This window comes from Carex rostrata, chromosome 1 (genome assembly GCF_964058835.1).
Source record: "Carex rostrata chromosome 1, lpCarRost1.2, whole genome shotgun sequence".
Lineage (NCBI taxonomy): Eukaryota > Viridiplantae > Streptophyta > Magnoliopsida > Poales > Cyperaceae > Carex > Carex rostrata.
Window position 1 is genome coordinate 17,229,530 of NC_135918.1, and position 16,268 is coordinate 17,245,797.

A 16,268-nucleotide genomic window follows, 5' to 3' on the forward strand; every position below is an offset into this window, starting at 1 on the left:
TTTGAATTTTGAAAACTCGAATATTGAGCCGTAGCACGGGAGGCCACTATGCTATCCATAGCACCCCAGCCTAACTCTATATATATATATATATATATATATACACCAGTGTTGTAAAAAGTTTTAGATGAATGTTTGTTAGTCCCTTAACAGACTTAATTTGTTAAACATGTGATTGAGATAAACTTAACAAAAGAAATTAATTTATTTACCTTTGCTCCTCAAGACTACAGCATGAAGTGCGGTTTGCCCATCAGGTCCGGTGTAAGAAGTTTTAGGGACTTCTATTCTAATAAAACCTTGTACTAATAATTCTGCCATAGCTGCTTGGCTGTGCCGGGCTGCCTCGTGTAATGCAGTCTCTCCATCCTTGTTCCGAGCCCTCAGTACCTCTTCCATTGTGACGTCTTCATCGATCCATCTCGATCGGATGCAAATTGGACAAAGAATGAAACCATGCATAGTGCAAAGCAGTTTCAAGCACCTTGTTACGAACCACCAAAAGCGAAGTCTCCCTACGCCAGATCTTTTCTGCGAGACCCGGCCAAGAAGTTGGAACTAGCTGCTAGCTAGGTGTAGAAGTGAGTTACCCGGGTATGTTACTCCTAGAAAAAAGTCTGGCTCATCTCTTGCACTTGCAATGCACCGTTCATCACCTTGTCTTGCTGCAATTAGGAGCTCGGTATCCATGAGTATTCGTTGATGGCTCTTTGTCATCTTTGCTTATAAGATTCTATGGGAATTTTTCTGGAAGATCTAGAATTGATATATAACAAAGGGGATGGAAGTGTGTATATTATATATACACAATCCCGCAGGCTAGCTAGTATACATCAGTGTTGTAAAAAACGTTCGTTTAGACCGATTAGTCTTTGGCAGTAATCAAACAGTCACAGATTTTTCTAATTAATCGATCGACTATTTCTGATAACGGCCGATTATTTTCAATTAATCGCTTGGCGTTACCCTGTCCGTCCGATAACCACATACCGTTATTTACAACACTGATATATATATACACAAGGGGGTGTGTGTGTCTACGGATCGAGTAATGAGTATCCTATACGTACCGAATTGAATAATTCGGACCAATTTGAAAAGTTCATGGGATAGAGTTTGAAAAGAATATGAACGTGGCGACTGTTCTCTCATTTATTTAATTACTCGAACTCAGCTCGTTATCAATTCGAGTTGGCTTACAACTCATTTATAACTCGTTTAACCAGTGATAGTATTACAACACAAGTTCAAATATATTTTACACGAATCTCAAAGCACAAATAACAGTCTAGAAATTCGAATTTGATTATTTTGGAATTTATTGTGACCAATACTATGTAACTTTATATAACTCGAGTTATAAATGAACGAGTTGGGGCTAACTCGAACTCAGTTCATTTATTAAACGAGTTGGTCAACTCGAGTTGTAAATGAGTTGAGTTATAAATGAGCCGAGTTAAACAAGCTGTAAATGAGCGAGTTACGAGTTCGAGCTTTTTTGTCCAGCCCTACTTGGCACTAGCGTTAGTTTTCTTGTTGTTATTGACTACGCATTTCATATGTTTTGACTGTGGGAGGAAGAAGAGGGATTCTTTTTTCATGTGATGACAGTTCCTTAGTACAATTATTGTTGACTGGGAGAGAGGAAAGACTAATTAATAAGGAGATGATGTCTTTAAGATTCGTGCTAATTTTAAACGGACAGGCAGGATTCTTCACAGACAAACTCAAAATCTGATGTATGTGAGAGGATGTGAAAGTCCTGCTTATGAAGAGCATATATATATATACACTCTTCAAATTGTATTATTTGGATTTTGTCCCAAAAAAATAATATTAATTGGATTGACATTATGACACTTGTGCTCTAGTACGTACTCGTAGATGTCAAATTGTATTATTATACACAATAATACAATCTATATTAATCTTTTGCGTCAAAACATGAGAAGAAAAACAATCAGAGAAAAGAAAAATCTCCACCTATCTAATCATATCTTTACACATTCATATATGCCCATCAAGCCTTGCAAAAACAATAAGAAAGGACTTGATTGATTCAGACAGACATCGGTCATGCCCATGTGATTGATTCAGGGAGACATGTGCCGTCACGTGGTTACCACCTAGCTCCGTTTTAGTTAGGAATGAAATATGCTGCTATTCTCTTTATATAAACAGTAATTCTTTTATTTTTATTTTTTCAAATTTAACTATTTAATTTTTTTTGAAATGAATCTCAAAACAATTTTTTTGTACATGCATTTCAAAACAATTCAATGACTAGATTTGAAAAAAACAGAGATTGCAGAAACACTGTTCATGTATGAGAATAACAGCAGATTTTGATCATTTTAGTTGCATCCCCAAAGTATAAAATTGTTTTCATTTTGATTTATATAAGGACATTCTTTGTACTCCTGCGAGTACGAGTAAGGGTGTTCAAATGGTCGGTTCGGTTGAAATCAAACTAAAAACTAAAATTTTCTTTAATTTTCGAAAATAGAACCGAATCGAACAGATTAAACTTAACTAAACCAAACAAATCGAAGTAAACTTTGTTTGTCCAGTTCAAACCGAAGTAAATTTATTAGTGCTATTATTAAAAAAAATTACACATGTTCATACACTAGTTGTGCAATTACATACAAAATATATAGATGTTCTAAAATATTTAAACTAAAATGAAAGAAAGAAAAAAATGATTGAACCAATTAAAAGATAAACTATACTTGAACCAATATAATTTGATCGGTTCGGTTTAGTCGGTTTTGAAAAATTTTAACCGAATTGATCTATCATTAGTTCAAATCTAATAAAGGGCTCTTTCTGCTACTAATTTCATTAGATTACATCCTTTTTAGCAGTAAACATTGAATGATATTTTTTTTTAGTGAAAAACAAATAATATTTTTAGAAAAAAGTCTTTTCCTTGACACTAATAAGAATTTATAGGAAATTTGAAAAATCTGATTACAGCTAGTTCGTTCATATGTAGAGAGAGACCTGATTCTGACCTTCTGGGTCCCACCATTCAGTGTCAGTGTCAGTGATTGTGTTTTATTTTTAGTATTAACAGGACAAGGCCCACCAACCCAAGCCCAAGTCCAAGCCCATTAATCTGTTTTTCCAACTCCATGTTCTTCTTTTGGAGGTTTTGAACTATTGCTTTCAGTTTGACCAACTCCGTTGTGCTTTCATTTTTGGAGGGTTTATACTGTGAATTCTTCTTCTTGCTTAATTCTTCTTTCACAAACTTATATACTGGTAGACCACCTGCATATACAAATTAAAACTAGTAGAAAGCTCTGCAACATCATATACTGATCGATTGTTTGAAAGAAAGGACTTACCAGTAAAAGCCTTGGTGCCTCGATCAAGAGCGTGATCAGCAATTCTCCACCCCAACTGTCCGATCCTCTTCCATCCTTCCTGATCTGGCATCCTTTCCACCACCTTTTGGCTCATCCAAACGGCGCTCTCCGATGCCACTTTGGTGACATAACGAGTGTTCTTCAAACCGCCATTGACATAGTCCCATATCCCCATTATTGCCCTCTCTTTTTCTCTCCTCCTTTCTATCTCCTCTCTTTTTTCTCTCTTTCACTCTCTAAAAGGAGAGCTGCTGCTTTTTGAAAAGGAGCAGATTCTCACTCTTTTTTTACAATAATGCACTCCAACCCAAAAATTCATTAGAAATTAAAGTTAATTTTAATTTCTTAACTCCTCCAATCCAGCAATTGTTTTTTAATTTTTTTTGAACTCAACAGCAAGAGAGAGAGTGGTTCTTTTGGCCATAGTGGTTTTAACAGCCAATCAGAGTAGTTCTTTAGACCAGAGTGATTTTAGCAAATATTTGCTTTATAATTAAGAAAACTTTAGCATTAGCAAACCTCCAACAACGCAGCAATTAAAAAAAAAAAAAAACTGCCCACGCAGTTTGCAAACCAAAAAACAAGTGGAGTTGTGGATGCTCAGGGACATCTCTTTTTCTACGACTACCTACTTATTTATTAAAATAAAAAGCTCTATTATTATTGTTATTGTTATTGTTATCAGTTGATCAGTTATGATTCAAAGTTGGTTCAATTAATTTTAAATTATGAATTCAAACTGTTAGAGCATCTACAATGGTAATTATTTTTGGATTGTTAATATAATTGCTGAAATGTATTAAGAGTTGAAACCAATCTATTCCACAAACCACAAAGTAAATTAATGTAAAAAATAATTCATAAAAAAATAAATGCATTAAAATTAACTTATACAATTACAAAATCACAGATGAATACTATGTCGTCAACTGCAATGGTAAATTTGTACAATACTTACGTTAAATTAGTATATCCTCTTATTATAATTTGTGAGAAAGCATAATAATTAATACATTTTTAAACTAACTGCACAATACTATGTTCTGATATATATACATGTCAGTTTCTTGCCTATCACCTGTTACTGTACCAGCTACATAAACTAACTGCACAGATCATGGACCAGTATAGTAATAATGTAACTCCAAAAAATGTTAAAAAATTCATGATTTAGACGACTATTAAACAACTCGTGCAGGCGTGAATTTGTCAGTAAACTAAACTCAATGAACTCAGTTTTCTAATGCTTTGAAAATCCCATGGTACTGGTACTGGTACTGGTACCGACGTGCCGTACAAGATACATTGACACTGGCAACTCCTGTGAGACAATTTATTTTATTCTATTTTCAATATCTTGTAATAATAATATATGCTGCCTCTACTTTAGAAGATATTGAATTTATTATAAAATAATATACGGGTAATTGAGGAATTTATTATCTTTCCTATAGTTACAAATTCCTCAATTACCTGTATTGTAACTAAAAGATAAATTACTCTTTAAACAAAATTCATGTAAATACACTACAGATTCAACTAATTTGATTATCAACCAACTTATCTTCACAAAATCATCATAACAATTCATAGTTCTATGCTCATTATGATCAATAATAAACAAAAATTGTACTTATCCTTCTCAGAATCAAAATGACACAAGTTATATAAACTCTTACCTTGTCCCCTAAATTAAAAAGATAATAACTATCAGCATTCTATACATTGCATTTTTTAAATACATGTCCACTGCATTTTTATGACATCAAAATTTAAGGAATATGTATAAATATTGAGATTGCATTTCCAAATAATACCTGATAAGAAAGTCAGATTGCTCTTTGATGGATAATGCCTTGTCACCTCCTCAGTTAATTCATTCGAGCAGTATTAAGTGCATATGTGTGTAAATGCATTTCTGATAGCAAAAACATTATCTTCTTTTACAGGAATTCTCAATTGACTGGAAGAAGCCCCAATATTTCAATTTTATTTTGTAATTAGACAGATAGTGTAACTAAACAAAAGCAGCAAATTCAAACAAAAATCATTCATCAAACCCAGAATCTTGCACCAAATCATTCATTTTCCCAACAAGGAATTTAAGCACATCTTCTCTGCCTTCTTTCAAAAGCAAATGCCTTAGTTTGCCAAAAGTTGATCCAGGTGGCCTGATTCCCTTTTCAATCATATCCTCAAATAACACACACGCTTGATCGATCTCTCCTTTCTCACACAACCCGTTTATCAGCACTGCAAAAGTGTGCATGGTTGGTACGAACTGCTTCAATTGCATGTATTTCCATACCTTAAGTGCTCTCTTGGTATTATCGGTTTCAAAGAACATCTTTATCATCATAGTATACGTGTCAGAATCTGGTTCAAACTCGGGCCTCTTAATCATAGTACGAAACACTCTATATGCCTCTTCGGTTTGCCTTCTACCAATCATGCTGCTAAGAATAATGTTGTAAGTTCTTAAGTCGGGATTAATTCCTTTTTCGGCCATGTCTTCTACAGCCCGAAATGCATTTTTGTATTTGTTCACCCGACAAAAGGCGGATACAAGTGCATTATACACGACCACATCTGGTTTGATTCCACTTCTCTCCATTGATAGAAATGTATTAACAGCATTCTCTATTTTCTGCTCTACACCATAAGAGTGAACAATTGCACTGTAAATAAATGAGGTCGGTTGGCACTGCCTAACGGACATTTCTTGTAACATATTAACCGCCTCATCGGTTTTTCCGGTTTTGCATAGTGAATCTACCATGATACCATATGTGACAATATCTGGTTCGCATCCCTCTTTTATCATTTTACGGTGCACTTCTCGCATTTTGGTTAAGTCAGGCGCCCGACCCCAACCCTCAAGAAGTATACTGTAAGTCTTTGCATCGGGCTTGAACTGGTGTGACATTTCATCAAACACCTCTTGGGCCTTCCTCACATTCTTGGATTTGCACAAAGCACCGAGAAGACCATTGAAAGCCGCAAGGTTCGGGCTTACTCCAAACTTGTCCATAACATTAAATGTATACATGGTTTCCTCCACCTTCTGAGCACGTGCATACCGCCTCATTATAATACAAAATGTTTCGACATTGAGTAGCCTCTCTCTTTGCATGACAGATACTAAATCCCACATGATGCGATACTGACGTATCTTGGCAAGGGACCCGATCATGGTATGGTATGCATTTACAGAATGTGAGAAGTTGCGTTGCTTCTGGGCCCACAGGAAAAACCGGTACGCCAACATACCAGCATTTTCAAACTTTTTCAGGACAAGTTCGGCCGATTCAGATGGGACCCGCAAACCACTCTGGTCAAGCAATACCTCCAGTCCAGAACCGGCAGCGCGTGACGCCATTATCTCACAAGCCTTCTCTGTGGGGTCAAAGAGGTCTGGAAGGTTTTCCCTGTTTGAGCTGAGCATTCTTACAAACACCTTGCGGGCGTGTGACCGAATGCACCTGACTCTATGCATTGATGCACTCATTTGTACAAACCTACAGGAGATCAAGCCCCGTTCAAATCAAGACCGCATGAGAACTCTGTCCGATCAGCAGTAGCAACTTTTCAACAGAGAACGAGTTAACAGGTAGAAATGTAACGGGTAGGCGGCCGGGTAGTGATTTCTTTCTCAACTGGTGGCGACCAGTTCTTTACACGACTATAAAAGCGGGCTGTGAGCAGGGGCCGGAAACGGGCCTTATCTGGGGTAATTTTAATATAGGATCCATAATGGCCCAATTATGAGTTCTTAAGTTTAATATCGGATCCTATTTGGATTCTGTTGCAGTAGAAAGACTAATCCATTTATGATTTACTAGTTAAGGTCATGTTTGGTTGTGGAGTAAAGTTAAACCGGATTAAATTTCTTACTCCAAGCTAAACCGGAGTAAGTTAATCATGTTTGGTGGAGTAAGCTAAACCACCTCTTTAGGTGGTGTAAGTTATTCTGGTTTAGCTCAAATCTTACTCCATCTTAAACCGCCTATGTTACTTCTTGTTTGGCTCCTTAAGCGTGGAGTAAAGGGTTTACTCCACCTCTTACTCCACAACCAAACATGGCCTAAGTGTCCATGCGTTGCAACGGAAATTGAAATATTGTTATGATTGTTTTATTTAAATGTGATTAATTTTATTTTACTTTTTCATTATGTATTAGTTATTTGGATTGTAAATAACTAAATTCGGCAATTAATTTTAGTGAATATGTGGTTACACCTGCAATTAATTTTAGTGAAAATAATAAATTGTAAATAACTCTAAAATAAATATCAAATCTTTCTTACTGCATTGATGATATATTAGTTAATAATGAGAGCAAACAAGAAGTGTTTGGTTCTAAAAATATGCAAAAATAATTGATTACACATTTTTAAACTAATTATGATAATTTTTGTAGTAGTAGAAAGAGTATTGAAATTAATTACAAAACAAAAAAATTGCTGAAAATGGAGGCAACTAATTCACTCAGCAAATGGAAAATAAATGGGCAGCCCATTATAAAAAGGCCGCGGAGAAGAAATCAAGACGCGCAGAAAAAGAGGAATCTCAAATGAAACAATTTCTATGTAGATCTTCATGTGGCGAGTATATGGTAACTAAATTTCGACTTCTACACAATCGACAACATGAAACCAATGCATGCAATCAAAATTACTAATTAATGGCTTAGATTGAGATACAATTTTGATGAGGGATTGAAATTTATTAAACGAATGACTGAGATTTTGTTTAGGTGAATAGAGCTTTGGATCCTAAATTTTTTAACGTGAATTTAGTAGCGAGGATATGTCATGAAAGTATCACGTCACACAACCCCCGTGCAAGCATTTGGGCATTAATTTTTACATATTTTAACAGAGTAGTTTTAACTTTATGCAGTGCACAAATTCTGTTTTGATTCTAAAGCGAATGAGCTGCAGAGAGTCAAACTGCTCTGTTAAAATCTTTACCCGTCCAGTGAGATGAAACTGGAGAGGATGCAAACATAGTAGAGAAACAGAGAAACATCACATTCACCAAGTGTCGCCTCTCGTGAAGAAGCCTGCGGAAAGCTGCTTTTGCTCTGTGTCTTTTTAGTTTTGTCTTTATTTAATTATGGGGCCGCACAAGGCACAACACCTTCTCAAACCTCAACAATCGATAGAGGAGATCTCAGATCTCTCTTTTTTTTCTTCCAAAAAAAAAGAAAAAGAAAAAGAAAAATCTCTCTTTCAGATACTGCTCTCTACAATCATCAGCTAAAATATGAATTCGAATCCCCTCAGAATCTGAGATATCTGAACTCCAAGTTTGAGTTGATATGTAGAAAATTGGAACCGTTTGATCTTATTCTACACAGATCTCAAAGCACGATTATACTGGTCCCTGTATTCTTAATAGGCACCATAAAATTTTCCGAAGTTTTTATTAATACTTAAGAGTGAGGCTATGGTACTATGCATATCACGAGTAGTTACCGTGTTACGGCTCTATATTCGAGTTTTCAAATTCTAATCGTCGATCCGAACCGTTCATCTTGTTCTCCATATTAATATGTGTTTGGAGACCAAATTTTACATTTTTTGAAAATTTTTTACTATTTTTTTAGATATTTAGAAAATCACTTGATCTGAAAATTCTGGACCATCCAAAAACAGTGATTTTCAATAAATCTAAAAAAATAGTAAAAAAATTTCAAAAAATGTAAAATTTGGTCTCCAAACACATATTATTATGGAGAACAAGATGAATGGTTTGGATCGACCGTGAGGATTTGAAAACTCAAATATAGAGCCGTAGCACGGTAACAAATCGTAATATGCATAGTACCATAGCCTCACTCAATACTTAATATTCAAAATTAATAATTAATTTCAAAAACTACCTCTCTCTGCACTGGAATTTAAAATCTGTTCAAACCAGTATTTTTTTTCCAGTTTCTAACTAACTTTCCGATAAAAAAATTCCCAATTTGAAACCGGTCAAAACCAGTAAAAAAATCATCGGATTTTGTCACTGATTTCTTTTTTTTTTTAGAACACAGACAATTTTATAATTTATTTATTTTTTATTGAAATATTATAAATATTTAATATATTTCTTTGAAAATAGATGGAATACTATATAATTTCATTTATTAGAAAGACCAGCAACAAATAACCTGGATCAATATTTTTCAGGTCGAATTTTTCACGGCGGTAAGAAAAATTAATTATATTTCTTTGTGTGTTATTGGAAAAAAATAAAAATGCTTGGATTTTGAGTTATCAATCCCAGTTCAAAAGTCACTTCTAGATAAATACAAAAAACATTGTAATACTTCTATTTTTGAAAAAAAAAATTAAGTTATTTAATGATTGTTATTAAAAAAGAATTCTCAAAATATACAACTTTTTAGAAATTAATGTACTAGAAGGATCACAATATTTTTTGTATTACTTATAAATGACTATTAAACCGCGATCACTAATTCAAATTCAAAGAATATTTATTTCTTTTCCAATAACACACAAGGAAATATATTAATTTTTCTTACAGCCGCGAAAAATCCGGCTTGTAAAATGTTGATCCAGGTCACTTATCGCAATTTATCTAATAAATCAAATTATATAGTATTTCATCTATTTTGAAAGAAATGTATTAAATATTTCTAATATTTTAATAATAAAAATTATAAAATTTTCTATTTTGCCAAAAAAAAAAATTATAAACCGGTGATTAAAATCACCATTGACAAAAATCGAGTGATTTTTTTGTTGGTTTTGACCAGTTTTAAACCGGGAATTTTTTTGTCGGAAAGATAGTTAGAAACTGGAAAAAAAAAATATCAATTTGGTTAAATTTCGAATTCCAACGCAGAGAGGGTAGTTTTTGAAATTAATTATTAATTTTGGATATTAATAAAAATTTCGGTTGGTCCAACTTTAGAAAAATTAAAATTTGAAATATTTCGGAGGATTTTTCCAAGTTAAATACGCATTTTAACAATTTTTAAAAGGAAAGTTTAAAATTCTAATTGTATATTATATAAATAATCTGTATTAATATCGTACTTATATAAAAAGTGATGAAATTTTGTGTATATTTAGTTGTAGGGGTGTAAACGGTCGGATACGGATTGGATAGTGATCTTACCGTATCCGTATTCGTTACAATTTTTCAGATACGGATACGGATAGTCTCGGATATTAAATGTTACTGATACTGATCAGATATCGGACGGATACGGATCAGATATCGGACGGATACGGATATTTTTCATAATTAACTTGTTAGTTACAAAACATCTATTATATTATTAAAATATTAGTCACTAATTATATCATAGTGTTATATTGTTCATCAAAATATATATATTTATATGCAATTTAATAAATTATTCGTACAATATGCAATTTAATAAATCAATTTAAGAACATATATTACATTTGTTGTAGTTTAAAGTGTAAACGGTCGGATACAAATAGTAAAATGCCTTATTGTATCCGTATCCGTTATAATTTTTCGGATACGGATACGAATCGGATAATTTAAGTAATTTTTTGGATTCGAATTCGGACGAAATCGGATATTATCTGATCCGTTTACACCCCTATTTAGTTGTATATTATTTGATTTAAAATTTCAATTATTCAAACGGTACTTGATGCATCATTAAATAATAGTTAAGTTATATGAAATTATATTTTTAACCTATCTATATGTCCAATAATATATCTATATATAAATTTTTAATTTTCAAATTTATTGTTAAGATCGTCAACAAAATAACATTGTCCGAAAACTCTACAGCATCGCTATTGCGTTCTATTTAGAACACTGGAGGATACAGATTAACGTAATTAACTAAGCCCATGTGTTGATTCTATGTTAAATTGACATTGAAGACAATAACAGTTCATTAGACTATCTATTTTCAATACTAATATATATTTTATCTTAAAAGAATTGAAAAAATATAACTTAGACAAAGTCTACAAACTAAAGTTTGAAATCATAATACATATTTACTAACCTGGTAAAAGGTGATGCATGCTAGTATTCATGATTAAATTTGAAACAAAGAGCTATCAGATGTATGGTAATTTATTGAATAATCATAATATTTGTGTGTGTGTTTATTTTTTTAAATGTTAAATAAAAACCGATACAAACCTTAAGATTTTATAATTAATTCTATAACAAATAATTCTAGAGAAGTCGGACCTTTGCTCATCAGTAAACAATTAAAATTGGTCGAATTCAACGGTGGATGTTTTTTTTACTTTTTTATTTGAGACAATTTCAACGTTGGTTAACTCATCACGGAACACCCGTGCAAGCATCGACGCACCTAACTATTCCATCGTGGCACAGGGAATCCGGATAACACCAGATTCTCGAAATATCCAACAAATAAATATATTCCACGTGTCATCACTTTCCACGTCACCCCCATCTTCCTTGGAAAAGCACCTTCGCTTTCTCCGAGCTTCAATCCGCCGAAAGTATCTCAAATTTTAATTTTGGATCTGAACCGTCGAGAAGGAACGGATGGTGCTTTAATATTCGTGATACATCAGATCGGACGGTCTTTGTCAAAACTTAAATTTCGAGGTACCTTAGGTTATATAATTCCTCTTTCTCCTCTCCTTTTTGTCTTATTTCCTTTCCCCCCTCATTTTTGCTACCTAGTTCAGTGCACTGTGATTTTTACCTCATTTTCCCCCCTTTCTTCGCTTAATCTGTGCCTGTTCCTATTAAATTCCTCTGTTTCTTCGCATGATCTCTAGTTGTTCTCTGTTTCAATGCCGAGATCAAGACCTAAGAGCCGCAAAACGAAGTACCTCAGCCTTCGTCGCCACCTGGCACCTCGAGCTTCACCACCACCTTCTCCGCCATCACCACCGCCAGTTGAGACTCCAGTAGTCAAGCAAGCGAACCTCTTCCCAATCCAACAAGACCCTGACGTGCGGGACCCTCAGGTCGCTTCTCTGTTATTCTCCAGTACAAACGGAGAAACAGGAGAGACACTGGTAGAAATACTTGGGACGACAACCTCAGCATCTACAGTTCCCGCTTCAGACTCGTGCTCTGCGGGTTCACCTGGGTCGCCTCCAGTTGTGTTAGACACTGGAGACGAGGATGAAGATGGACTAGCGAGACGTGCACTGAGAGGAAGGCAACGGGTCGAGTACTGTTGCTCTTCTTCTTCGTCAGAGGAGGAAGTGGCGAGTGCCAGTGCTGTTACAACTGGAGGGGTTGATTTATGGTGCGGTGCTCCGCAGGCGTCGCTTTTGCTGAAGCTGGATTATGAAGAGATACTTACCGCATGGTCGGATCGGGGGTCACTGTATATTGACGGAGAGCGGGCACAAGTTGTTCCGGGGTTTCATCATACCGCCTTCCCTGTGAGTATCTGTTTTACACCTGTACCTCAAGTCGTGTATTCTGTACTTTTCTTGTTGACTCGTTGTTATGGTTGTTTTTTTTTTTGCGTTGGGAATCATTCAGAATAAACATTTGAGCAGTACTATGTTTGTCAAGTTCCTGGATTGTGATTTTTTTTTTGTTGGATCCGACGGTTTTACAGTTTTATTTATTTTAAAAAGAAAAATAGAACATAAGACATATATATATATATATATATATATATATATATATATATATATATATTTTAACATAGAAATGTGGTCTAGCCGTCTAGGCGTCTAACCTACTAATATATATTTAATAACAATTTGTCTTTAATTTAGTATATATATATATATATATATATATATATATATATATATATATATATTTGAGTGAGTCTATGGTACTATGCATATCACGGGTTGTTACCGTGCTACGGCTCTATATTCGAATTTTCAAATCCTAACAGTCGATCCGAATCGTTTATCTTGTTCTCCATATTAATATGTGTTTGGAGACCAAATTTTACATTTTTTGAAATTTTTTTACTATTTTTTTAGATATTTAGAAAATCACTTGATCTGAAAATTCCGGACCATCCAAAAACAGTGATTTTCAATAAATCTAAAAAAATAGTAAAAAAATTTCAAAAAATATAAAATTTGGTCTCCAAACACATATTAATATGGAGAACAAGATGAACGGTTCGGATCGACTGTTAGGATTTGAAAACTCGAATATAAAGCCGTAGCACGGTAACAAATCGTAATATGCATAGTACCATAGACTCACTCTATATATTTTAACATAGATATGTGGTCTAGCCGTCTAACCTACTAATATATATTTAATAGCAATTAGTCTTTAATTTAGTGATAAATGACAACGCCCACCCACACTCCGTATGGGAGATAGTGGACTCAAAACCTATACATATCAAATAATTAAATATATTAGTACTATATATTGAAAAAAATTAGAAATTAGAAATAAAATAAAAAATTTATCAAACCAACTTGATTGCTTTGGTTTTTATAAAAATCATAAGAATTAAGATGTCATTTCGATTCGAGCCGTTTTCACATATATAAAAAAAAATAATGTAATTGTTGGAGCAAAACTTGTGAAACTACTTCTGACTGAAATGACATTTTGGTCCAAAAAAAAAAAAATTTTGTAACAAAATGACATCTCAATTCTTATGTTTTTTGTAAAAGTCAAAGCAATCAAGTTGGTTTGGTAATTTTTTTTTTATTAATTTATCTATGGTTTTAAAAAAAAAAAATCCTATATATCAGTGCTGTAAATAACGGTATGCGCTCGTCGGATGGACATGGTACTGCCAAGAGACTAATCGGGAATAATCGGCCGATTATTTGGAAAAATTTGTGACATTTTGGTTACTGCCAACGACTAATCGGCCAATTAATCGGTCTAAACGGACAGTTTTTATAACACTGCTATATATTTGTTGAGTATTAATTATCATACAATTTAAATATTATTTGATATTTCATCGGTTATTAAATATTGATTATTATAAATTTTATTTGTGACTAATAGTAAAATTTGTATCAGATTTTATGATGATTTATTAATGTGCATTAATTTTGTCATAAATATCGATTGCATTGCAACTATCAGCTTTCAAAACTACAAGGTTGTCAAGATTAACAGAAATTTTTATTTATACATTTAAAAAAAAAATTAACCAAAACACTCTCAAAATGTGGGACCACATATATTTGGGCCGCTAAGTCAATCTGTGGTTCATTTATGGGGAGAGGGCACATATTGACTTAGAGGTCCTTTAAAAACCTAAAAAATTGCATTGTAATATTGAATATATTTAACTTTTGAAGGACCTCTAAGACAATTTGCGGCCTTTCATAAATGAACCGCAAATTAGCTTAACGATCCGAATAAATGTGAAATTTCTCCATTTTGGAGGCTTTTTTTCTTAATGCTATTAATAAAAATTTCCGCAAATTTAGCAAGTTAATAATAAAATTTGTTTGTCAATATTATGATCCATTTTTTTTACCAAGTAGGTATGGGTGGCAGTTGGTACCAGTGGGGAGGCAGCAGCAATGGCATGGACGGTACCAGAGCAGGGAGGAGACAAGGCGGAGAAAGAGGAGCCGGAGACGAGGGAAATGAGGGTGAGACGGTACAAAGAGAAGAGGCACAATAGGCTCTTCGCAAAGAAAATACGGTACGAGGTTCGCAAACTCAATGCCGAGAAACGACCTCGTTTGAAGGTACCTATTGCTTCAAATTTTTCATTTATCATCAAAATTCAAATTTATTTCAAACAAGAAAGAATGAAATAAAAGTGTACAAGATCCTCATATCATAATCTATAATTTTTTTTTTTTTTTGGTAGGGTCGATTTATAAAGGCGATGGAAGATGTGTGAACAGCTTTTAATTTAAATTTATTTCTTTCAAGGAAGAAAGTGTGATGTGCCAGGGTGAAATTGAAGTAAATAAAAAATGGGTTGCTGCTACTGGTTCTGGAACTTTTCTCATCACTATCTTTTGTGTTTGTGTGTGTGTGTGTTTTCTCAAAGAAAACTTGTCAACATATGCAGCATTTTGTCAATATTTCTCTGTTTATGTTCAGTAGATCAGAACTTTAGAAGAACACATGTTCTACAATTATTTGCAAGTGATATTTTTTGTGAAACATATTTGACTAGTATGGTCACATTACTATTGGACTAATATGTAAATTACTCATTATTATTTTAGAAGTGTGAAAATTGGATCCGAATTAATTGAAAATTAGTGGGTTAATTATTTATTCACTGATTTTTAAACCATTTAATGGTCGAATTTCAGTATTATTTTGGAGAATATATATATTTTTATCTTCTTTTACAAGTGTGAAATTACTCATTATTTTGGAGAATATATATATTGGATAATATGTAAATTACTCATTATTATTTTACAAGTGTGAAATTGGGTCAAAATTAATTGAAAAATAGTGGGTTAATTATTTAATTGACTTTATATTTGAGAGCAATTGACGAAACCTCGAAAAATATAAGATTAGAATCAACTAAATAATTTTAAAATCTGAATCCTTCAATTAACTCAAAAGAAAATAACCCTTTCTCTGGAATGTTGTCATGTACATTTATTCACTGTTTTTTAAACCCTTTTATAGTCGGATTTCATATTATTTGTTTGTTTATTTGTCCTTTTATATAGTTTAGTTATTATGTTTAATTGTTATTTTGTTTTAAATATTGTTTATTGGATATGTCATTTATGTTTAAAATATTGTTCGTTTATTAGATTAAAATTCTGAGTCGGTCATTTATTCTTACAATATTGTTTGTTTGAATTTTTTTTTTTGTATTCGAAGAAATAATGATATAATCAATAGAACAAATAAATAACAAAGCAACTAAATAAGTAAATAATAAAGCAACAAAATAATTAAATAATCAGAGTCTGTTTAGATAAAACAAAAACATCTAATGTCTGA

The 16,268-nt window shown here is 33.1% G+C and overlaps 3 protein-coding genes across 3 annotated transcripts; 1 reads left to right on the plus strand and 2 right to left on the minus strand.

Moving 5' to 3' along the window:
• Positions 1–2,801: 2,801 nt before the first annotated feature.
• On the minus strand, positions 2,802–3,709 carry LOC144564331 (uncharacterized). The gene is made up of 2 exons (XM_078313965.1): positions 3,354–3,709; positions 2,802–3,276 (listed from the first exon to the last, which is right to left on the minus strand). The coding sequence occupies exons 1-2, from the start codon at positions 3,547–3,549 to the stop codon at positions 3,047–3,049; spliced, it is 426 nt and encodes a 141-aa protein (XP_078170091.1). The 5' UTR covers positions 3,550–3,709; the 3' UTR covers positions 2,802–3,046.
• Positions 3,710–4,589: 880 nt separating this feature from the next.
• On the minus strand, positions 4,590–7,020 carry LOC144564422 (pentatricopeptide repeat-containing protein At1g77360, mitochondrial-like). Its single transcript, XM_078314047.1, has one exon. It carries the CDS (start codon positions 6,880–6,882, stop codon positions 5,422–5,424), a length of 1,461 nt encoding a protein of 486 aa, XP_078170173.1. The 5' UTR covers positions 6,883–7,020; the 3' UTR covers positions 4,590–5,421.
• Positions 7,021–12,040: 5,020 nt separating this feature from the next.
• LOC144561654 (CCT motif family protein) lies at positions 12,041–15,458 on the plus strand. The gene is made up of 3 exons (XM_078310683.1): positions 12,041–12,766; positions 14,822–15,031; positions 15,157–15,458. Exons 1-3 carry the CDS (start codon positions 12,164–12,166, stop codon positions 15,187–15,189), a joined length of 846 nt encoding a protein of 281 aa, XP_078166809.1. The 5' UTR covers positions 12,041–12,163; the 3' UTR covers positions 15,190–15,458.
• Positions 15,459–16,268: the final 810 nt, after the last annotated feature.